The sequence below is a fragment of the Mesocricetus auratus genome, unplaced genomic scaffold (assembly GCF_017639785.1).
Source record: "Mesocricetus auratus isolate SY011 unplaced genomic scaffold, BCM_Maur_2.0 Super-Scaffold_100014, whole genome shotgun sequence".
Lineage (NCBI taxonomy): Eukaryota > Metazoa > Chordata > Mammalia > Rodentia > Cricetidae > Mesocricetus > Mesocricetus auratus.
Window position 1 is genome coordinate 22,919,372 of NW_024429197.1, and position 10,342 is coordinate 22,929,713.

Here is a 10,342-nt window from a genome sequence, read left to right on the forward strand (position 1 = left end):
CTCTGCAGTCACCTGCTTCCCCATTTCCCTGGCCATCCTCCCATGGATGGTCATGGTCATCTTCACTTCATTCTCCATATAGAAAACCAGAAAACTTTTTGAAGTACTTATTCAATCAAATGAGCCAATTCTCACATGGTCCCTTAATGAGGCACTGCCATCTGGGGGCCAATTTAGGAGTCCCTGGTTGTGAGAGTTCTGGATCTGCTGCTTTCTTTTCTTAAAGCTCTCATTCCTCTCCCCAGGACTGTGAGTCCCCCTGGGGCTGAATGAAACCTCCTTCATGCTGACCTCTGGATTGATTCCATGGCCAACATTGAGTAAGACAGACTCTGAGCAGCAGGAGTAGTTTTGTTAGACCCCAGGTACAGTCATTATCTTGAACCAACACAATTAAGCATGTGATAGACATGGCAGATTCAACATCACCCATGAGGCCAGTGACCAGGCCCTGGAGTTGGTTCTACCATTCACTAGCTGAGTGACATTTGTCAAATCACTCATGTCTTCTGGGATATTGTTCAATATCTGTGTAATGGGCATTTAGGACCATGGTTGTCAATCTCTTAGGCCTTCATTCATTTAAAACACCAGGGTGTGCAGGTCCTTGGAACAGTCATGAAGATCTGCTATATCTGCCTAACTCTTTGAGTCTTCACCTAGAAAGGTGTAATAATCTCCCACTCCTGTTTTTTCTTCACTTCTGTCTTTTTCTTTTGCCAGATTCCAAATACACTTTCTGGGCGATATTGGGCTACTTCACTTCCTTCAAGTTCTGTTCCCATCATGTGACTGCTTTTCTGCCATGTTGCTGACATCCATGCCTAACTCAGATGGTGTGTTTGTGTGTATGTGTATGTGTGTGTGTGTGTGTGTGTGTGTGTGTGTGTCTTTTTCTTCACTTGAACTCCCCCCATGAAGGTATAATAAAATCTCCATGACTAAAACCAACAATAGCCAGGGAGGCTGTATCATTCTTTATGTGACACTTACTGTGTTCTGCCTGCTTCTCTCTGAGCCTCTGTTTCCTTATCTATCATAGTGGAGAAGAATCTCTGCCTGGACTGGACTTCCTCTCCAGAGCTGATGAGGATCAACAATAGAGTGAGAAGATTTGAGTCAGAGCTTTGGAACACTGGTTAGTAACAGCACTGCAGGGTCCAGGGCCCAAGGTGCTTCTGATTAGTGCTGGTTGCCAATTGCTAAGGTGCAAATACACCCATCATGGCCAATGTCATGGCTGCAACACATGCCTCTGCACAGCAGTTGAGATTGCATAGCATTGTACAGTGTTTCAACCAGCAAATGCACCACACTACACAGCTGATAAACACAGAGCACAGGAAAAATGGAGTTGCTCATCAGGATGTGAAGAGTTCAGAGCTTTCATTACCTTCACTTTCTTTTTCACGCTATGATTCAAACTCTAGCCTCAAGTTTTCTATTCACTCAGGTGCTATGCAGCTGAGCCACATTCCTAGGCACTCTGTCTTTGTTTCCAATACAATTTATTTAATTGTTATTTTATAATTAACTTTTACTATTGGCTGTGTCTAAGAAGCAGCCCATAGGAATTCTAACCTTTATCAATCAATCACTCTAAATAGAAAGGCTTTATAATTCAGTCTTATCCTTCTGAATCCATAGAAAACAGAATTCAAGCATTCAGATTTGAGGTCATGGAACATTGACCAGAACTTAGGGTTGGGTGCTGACAAGGCAGAATAACATCAAGTTCAAGAGCACATGCTCTAGGGCTTGATACATTTGGACCCTAATTCTATTTTGCATCCAAGAGACAGTAGCCCCATAGAGAGTTTTCTCACTTCACTGTCATGGTGATGTCACTGCTGACTTCCAGGGTGCAATGCAATGGTTGATTCTTTTATGTTTTTTATGTGGATCAGCATTTTGCATATATATGCATATGTATATACATACATACATATATAAATTACACCATATGCATGCTTGTTCCCTGGGGAAATCAGAAGTGATTTGTTCCAAGGTAGTTGAGGATGGAAAAAGGGTGTGACTCACACATGGTCTCATCAAGTGGTAGTGCTCTGGGTTTGGGCAGTAAAAGAAGAATCAGAATGAGAATTTAAGTCCTTGACCTGTGTATCAGGTGACCAGGTCCCACCTCCTCTTCTCTGAGATGCTCTTACTCCCAATTAGCCCAGAAAAGGGAAGAGGTCACCACTCCTCCTCCTGTGGGTTTTTCCTCCTGCTCTTCCCTCAAGGGTCTCACTTTAGTGCTCTTGTTCACAGCATCCAGGGATCATCTCAGCATCCCTACTGGGAACAGAAATGGCCCTTTCCCAGGTCTCCTGGGAGGCTCAGAGAGGAGGCAGGGTCATAAAACCTCAACATCTAGTCCCACTGGGAAGAGGTGAAGATGTGTGAGCTTCTCTTTGTTAAGCAGGATTGTATAGGTTCCACCTTCAAGAACTGGGGCTGGTCCACTTGCAGGGGAAGTGAGAGACTCAGTCCCTCCAACTCTACAGAACCTTGGAAGATTTTTGGAGATTGAGCTGCCTAGAATCCCTTCTCTCTGGACTCAGTTGCTTTAGTGGACTTCCTCATAACAGCCAGTCAGTGAGATATTCCCTCCATTTATTGTGGTGAGACAATCATTGGTGTTTGGCTTGTGGTGTGGTTCAGGCATCTGTGGGTCTAGAGATAACAATTAGTCAAGTCATCCATCTCCAGGTCCTCTGTGCAAATATTCCCAACTCCCCAGACCTCTTCCCTCATTGCCTGCTTTTCTTTCTTCTTTTATAAATGCTATGTCCTCCTTTCCTCCAATTATTAACTTAGTAAATACCGACAGAGAGATTTTTCTGTTTCAAGTCATGTTGATAGAGAAAGAATATGGAGTCCTAAGCTCAAAGATCCCAAGTGAAGCAGAAAGCCATTTTCTTGAGAGAGCAGAGACCATCACTGTATTTGAAGGAACCTTCCTGCACCACACAGACAGCTTGATTCTTTGTGGGCAGAGCAATCATGATTTTTGAGGGTGGAGGCTGCACACTAGCCTCAAACTGTCTATAGAGTCGAGTATTTCCTTGTAATTCTGGTCCTAAATCTTGCAAATGCTGGCTCTGTATGTTGGGACTGCCATGATAGCCTTTTCCTACCTGGGCCTTAATCCTGATGCCTTCATTTGTGAGTGTTGGGCTCATAAACTTGGACCAGGGATCCTGGTGGGACACTGTAAACAAAGTCATAGACCATTGGACTTGGAAAACATAACAAATCATTGGTCACTAACTGGTGTCCCAACGCCATAGAAATCACACCCCAAATGCCCTTTCCTTGGACTCTCCTTTTATTACTTTCCATGCTCTCCCACATTCATAATGGAGGGAATCTCATCAGGGGTGCTGGTCTGTGTCTCCTCATCCAGCTCTGTCCTAGGAGGACTCTGGACATACTGAATCTCCATAAACTCAACTACATGGACAATGTGAAGACCTTGTCTTCCTCACCTCCCCACTTCAGAGCCTGTGTGCCAGAAGCAGGGAAGGTGACTGAGAGCCAGGCTCTGATGTCACTCCACATAAACCCCCACTTCTCCCATGCTGAGCTTGCAATCTTGAACAAATTGCCCTCTCCAGGGTTTAGGTTTCACCTGAAACACACAGGTAAAATAATTTCTTTCAGTGAATTGTTGAGATGCTGAACAAAATTAGTGGAATATTGCATGGTATATGCAAATTATCCAAAATAAGTATTAGTTGGTTTTATTAGAAAGAGTAGGAAATCACACATACTGCCATATTCTGTCATAGACAATTCTTTGTTAGATATTTGAAAATTCATTAACAGCAGAGTAAGAAAGGTCTGTCCAAATTATTTGTTGTCAAAATTGATTATCAGACCCCTCTAGGAGTCTTCAGTTTGTAGTTGACCAATGAACAAGAAATTCTGGATGTATCCTACCTGGGCTAGGGGTGGGAAGTGGTAATAACAGAGAAATGATTTCCTGGCCAAGCTGAGTCCTGCTGTGACCACAGTGTGGGCAACAGTGTAGGCAGTGGTTCCCGCTCCATGATGGGAAGCTAGGCAATGTCTAAGGTGTCAGGGAGGCAGAGGGTGCAGAATACCAGGAGTGCTTCCATGGGGATTTGTGAATGGAGGGAGGGGAGATGGAGGAGTCGTGTTCTGAGACTTAGTCTTCACAGAGCAAGCAGGTTAGGACTGACTGCTCACCTGCTTCAAATGACAGGGCATGGGAGCTCGTAAAGGCTTTCAGCAGGGGCCAGATTGGAGCAGTATGAAAAATTTGAAACACCGCTGTGCAAGTCACATGAAGAACATGTTGAGGAAGACCAATACTCAGCACCGAGAGAGGGAAGTGCACACAAAGTTGTGCCCCAAACAAGAACTTAGTTGCGATTGATACCTATTATAAAGGGAAGATCAATTTTCTTCGGTGAGTGCCACTGTGCATATCAGCTACTCTATGGCACAGTCAGGAGTTGCTGGCCATAGGAGACTGACTCCATGGTTTTGCTTTTTGTTTGGGATTCTTTTGTTTTTGACTTTCTTTCTTTTAGGTTTTCTTTTAATGTCTGTAGTTTTTGTGTGTTTGTTTGTTTTGTCTTATAAGAAGGAGTGGGAGGAAACAGGTCATGAAGTTGGGTGGACTTGGTCTGAGATAAGTTGGGGAAGATGAGGGATATGATTAAAGTATATTAAATGAACAAACTTAAAAATTAAAGAAGAAGATAAGACTGTGTTGAGGAGGAATGTAGAGGCAAGGGTACAAGGAGACACTGATGCAGAAATGCCAGGAGAGACGATGGGCTCCTGACCTGGGTTGAAATAAGGACAGCTGTGAAGGGTATGAGCAGTAGCCTGGTCAGGAGAGGGGAGGGACAGGGAAAGCGAAGACTGAGGAGTTTTAGAAGTCTCATATTTCTGCTTCCATGCAAAAACAACTCCCATCTTAACCTTTGTATTGCTGGTTAGCATATGAGTGGTGTCCAAGTTAAGAACATTGTGAGCAGTGTTTGGAAATTTCCTTTACATGTCTTTTTTGAGCATATGTTTGTATGTGCCTATGTGTTTACATTTTGTTTCAGAAATATAATTGGTATTTGTATTTCTGGGCAATGAAATAAATGTATTCAGCCTTATAGAACACAGCTAGGCACACACTAAAGGGACCAATTTAATTTACTCTCCCATTGGACTCAGCCACTCTGGTCAATACTAGAACTTTATTATAACCATGCTGGCATGTGTGTGGTGGTATGAGACCGAGAAGAGGAGGGAGGGTGTTGGCACTGTGGTGTTCTCCTGCTATTTCTAGATGAGCGATGGGGCTGAGAATATTAGCCTCACTGGTGCTCATAGCTGTCTTGTATAATGACCTTCAAATGTGGTTCACTGTTCTAATGGAGCATCTGTTGTTATATTTGTGCTTTTTTATATATTTGTATATGTATTTTGAGTACTCTTTTTGCTTGTTGTATATCAGCATTGTCTTTTTTCCTCCAAGGAAATCCTACCTTTGCTTCCTCTAAAAGGTTAAATATATTTATCAGGTTTGATTCTAAAAAATTAGTTGCTTTAGATTTACCACTTAAACTTGTAGCACTTGGACTTGATTGTGTACAGGGGAGAAATGTGTTAAAAAGGAAGAAATAATTTTTCTACTGACATGACCCATCAACATTCCCTGGGAGCACTACAGTGTCTCCATTGAATTGCACACATAACCTTCTGTCATTACTCATAGGACTTCATGTGGGTGGGCCTGTGTCTAACTGACTTTGTTTTCTATATTCTTGATCTACATTTTATGCTCTCTTTTTGCATATGTCTATGGTGTGTGTGAGTATGTTTGTATGAGAGAGAGAGAGGAGAGAGGAGGGAGAGAGAGAGAGAGAGAGAGAGAGAGAGAGAGAGAGAGAGAGAGAGAGAGAGAGAGAGAGAGAGAGAGAGAGAGAGAGAGAGAGAGAGAGAGATCATTGAGGAGGCAGGGTCTCCCTGGTGAACCTAGTGGTCATCAATTCAGGTAGTGTACCTAGCCCTCTTATACTGAGGATCTTCTGTGTCTGCCTTCCCAAAGATGGACTGAGAGTGTGAGGCTGTATATGACATATCATGTGTTACATGGTGTTTCTAGGAGTTGTGTGATATTCATCATAATCCTGAGATATGAGTGTCATCAACCTCATTTGATAGATGAATAGACTGAGGCATTGGGAGGTTCAGTTACTTGAGAAGAGTGCACAGAAACTGAACGGTGTGCTCAGAAGCATATCTAGTCTTTCTTTTTAATTTAAAAAGTATTTTTGTGTGTATGGGTTTTTTCCCACATGCGTGCTTGTACAACATGTGAGTCTCTGGCCTGGGGAGGTAAGAAGAGGGAGTCTGGTTCCCTGGAGTCATAGACAGCTCTGAGCTGTGTGGTTCCCTGGAACAGCAGTCAGTGCTCTTAACTTTGAGCTATCTCAGCAGCTTGTATCTCCTCTTTCTGCCTCTATAGCTGGCATGTGACAGGTGACACATAGATGAATGTCATTCTCTTACAGCCTGCACCATGTGGATGATTCCAGGGCAGAACCAAAGCCGGGTTTCTGAGTTTATCCTGCTTGGCTTCTCCAGTGACCCCACAACCAACAGCATCCTGTTCACTGTGTTCCTTCTCATCTACCTGAGCTCAGTCATGGGCAATGGGCTCATCATCATGCTGATCTGCATGGACACCCAGCTGCACACGCCCATGTACTTCTTCCTCTGTATACTCGCCATGTTGGATATTTGCTATGTCACCACCACCATGCCCCAGATGTTGGTGCATCTTCTTGCTAAATCCCAGAGCATCTCCTTTGCTGGCTGCTGGCTGCAGATGTTTGTGTTTGGTGCTTTGGCTACTACTGAGTGCACTTTGTTTGTTGCCATGGCTTATGACAGATATGTGGCCATTTGCTACCCATTGCATTATACTGTCATCCTCAACTGGGGACTGTGCCTGTGGTTGACAGCTGGGTCTTGTGTCTGTGGTTTCCTCTCTGCTTTATTGCATACTTTCTTCACCATGAGTCTGCCCTATTGTGGGCCCAACGAAGTCAATCACTATTTCTGTGAAGGCCCAGCAGTGCGTAGCCTTGCTTGCATGGATACCCACCTCATTGAAATGGTAGACCAGATCTTGATTGTTCTTATGGGTGTTACTCCAATTTCCCTTATTGTGGCCTCCTATGTTCATATTGCCGTGGCAATTCTCAAGATCAAATCTACCCAGGGTCGCTGTAAGGCTTTCTCTACCTGTGCCTCACACCTGACTGTGGTCTCATTCTTCTATGGACCAGCCACTTACATCTACATGAGGCCCACCTCCAGCTACTCCCCTGAGCGAGACAAGCAGATCTCACTCTTTTACAATGCCTTCACAGCCTTGCTCAACCCTGTGGTCTACAGTCTGCGGAACAAAGACATCAAGAGGGCATTTCTCAAGGTAATAGGACATGGAAAGGTGGACTGCTGAACCCAGATTTAGGAGAACCTAGAGTGAATTATTCCCTATTTAAGAAAGGGACAGTGTCTTTATTGTATGTAACTGACCAGTGCATTTGAACCAACATTGTACTTGCTAACTGCGACAAACCATTCTGAAACCTGGGTGGCTGTCTCGATTGACAGGCTACACTAGGGTGCAATTACAAATACCGTAGTAATCTTACTGGATTATAGCTGCAAAGATGCATCTTTTGCTCATATTTGTAGCTGTAAGTTTGCAGTGACCTTCTGTCTGCTCATATCTAATCTGAAGGAGGAAACTTATGTCCAACATATCATCCTACAACAGAAGGAAAAAAGGGTGGACAAACTCACAATGACTCAGCTTCTCAAGAATGTTCTGCTTCTGTTTCCACCATTTTTTTGGCCAAAGCAGTTAGCATGTTGTGGAATATCATTTTAACTATGTAAACGTTTGCTACATTTGTTTATGCTGCATTTGTAACGATATAAGGATGTGTTTCACTCATTTGTGCTGCATTTGTTTAATTATGTAATGTCTTGCATTTGTTTCAACTTGTCTGCCTAAGGTACCTGAGTGACCTAATAAAAAGCTGAACAGCCAATAGTAAGGCAGAAGAGAGATAGGCAAGACTGACAGTGAGAGAGGATAAGTAGGAGGAGAAATCTAGGAATGAGAGACAAGCAGAGAAAAGATAAGGAGGAGGAAAACACTACACACCATGGACAGGAAGCCAGGCTGCCACCAGCCAGTCACACACACACACACACACACACACACACACACACACACACACACACACACAAACAGTGAAAATAAGATACAGAAGGAAAGAAAAGTAAAAAGCCCTGGAGCAATGGTAGATAAAGGGAAACAGGTTTATTTACTGTAAAAGGACAGTATGTGTATGGCAACATTTAAAGGAAAACATGCAGTTGGGGACTTGCTTACAGTTTCAGAGACTTAGTCCATAGTTTGGCACGGGTATGGTGACACTCATGTCACTGGAGCAGTAGCTGAGAGCCACATCCTGATCCATTGGCAGAGAGAGACACTGGACTTGTCATGGGCTTTTGAAACCTCAAAGCCCAACTCCAATGACACAATTCCTACAATAAGGCCTTGCCTCCTAATCATTTGAATTCTTCCAAAGTGTTCCACTCCCTGGTGACGAAGTATTCAAATACATGAGCCTATGGGGCCATTCTTACTCAAGCAACCATAGGCTTCTTCTTGGACCCTTGCAATTTCCATTGAACTTCGGATAACCTGGCAATTTCAAAAGACCAATTGCTAGGATTATGATGGCAGCACATTGAATCGGTGTATCTGTTTAGGATGTACTGACAAGTTAACAATATAGTCTTCTGTTACATGAACCACAGCCTTCAAATGACCAGATGAACTCAATTCCCCCATACATACACACACACCAGATATTATATATTTAGATATATATACAATATATATTATATGAACAAATGGATAAAAATGCTTTTGTTTTGTTTTATCATCCTCCTTTTTCCTGATGGTTCCTATAATTAAATGAGCACCTGTATAGTAGGTTGGAAAACCGACATCATGAAATACTAGTGAGTATTTACAGATATCTCTAGTTGTCCATGAAGGCACAAGTAGTTACATGAGCAAGTGGCTCAAGTGGTGTACCCCTGCTACAACCCTTACCCAACCTGAGCCTGTGTTCCCCTGGGTACTTATCCATGGTAAATTGAGGAGGAGGAACAAGCTTATTCTTGTTTTAAATGACTTGCCTGCTCTACCTGAAAATGAACATCAGACCACTGTGTCCTGTTTCTGAATATCCCTGAAGATGGTGGTCAGGAGATACCTTTTCGGGGTACTGAATACTGTCCATGGAACTTGGTTTGGAAGGAGAAATGGCTTTCAGGTAAGAGTCTATATTTATGAGTGCAATGAGTTACATTGTTATGACCATACTTGTAATATAATGGTAAAATTGGATAGATGAGTTTTGGAGAGATCTGTGGGTAGCCTACTTAGAAATGGGAAAGAGTGTTAAGTTGTTTTTTGTTACATGTGAATTCTCATTAAGGTGTTCTCAGCAAGAAAGTATATAAAGAACTGAGTGGATGTGATGGCATTCTGCAAACACCTGTCAGGTCCTATTCCCCAGCCATCCACTCATCGATTGTCATAGTCATCTTCACTTCCTTCTCTACATACAAAACTAGAACTTTTTGAAGTACTCATTTTACCAAATGAACCAAATTCTCACAAGGTCCATTAACGAGGCACTGTCATCTGGGGACCAATTAAGGAGTCCCTGGTTGTGAGAGTTGTGGATGCTGCCTTCTCCTTTCTCCAACCTCATCATCCTCTCCTCAGGACTGTGGGTCTTCCTGGAACAGAATGAAATATCTAGAGTTTGACTTTCCTTCATGCTGGCCTCTGAGGTGGTTCCATGAACACTGTGGAGTAGGCTAGGCTCTGAGCAGCAGGAGTGTTTTTGTTAGACCCCAGGTGCAGCCATTAGCTTGAACTTACACATTAAGCATGGCAGATTCAGCCTCACTCAAGAGGCCAGTGGCTAGGCCATAGAGTTGGTTCTACAACACTACATGGGTGACGTTTGTCAAATCACTCTTGTCTTCTGGAACGTTGTTCAATATCTGTGCAGTAGGCAGGTAGGACTATGCTTGGGAAAATCTTGGTGCTGCAGTCATTTAAAACACCTGGGTGTGCCATCCCCCAACCATGAGTCTTCCTGCCTTTTTGAGTCCTTACCCTGAGAGGTGTAAGATCCTCTCAACATTTTTCATTTTATTTTATTTTTCCTCTGGTCTGTCTTTTTTTCTTTTGCAG

At 43.1% G+C, this 10,342-nt stretch overlaps 1 protein-coding gene across 1 annotated transcript; it reads left to right on the plus strand.

The window, feature by feature from the left end:
* The first annotated feature begins 6,556 nt into the window (after positions 1–6,556).
* Positions 6,557–7,614, plus strand: LOC101841492 (olfactory receptor 2A12-like). The gene has a single exon (XM_005083932.3). It carries the CDS (start codon positions 6,557–6,559, stop codon positions 7,502–7,504), a length of 948 nt encoding a protein of 315 aa, XP_005083989.3. The 3' UTR covers positions 7,505–7,614.
* Positions 7,615–10,342: the final 2,728 nt, after the last annotated feature.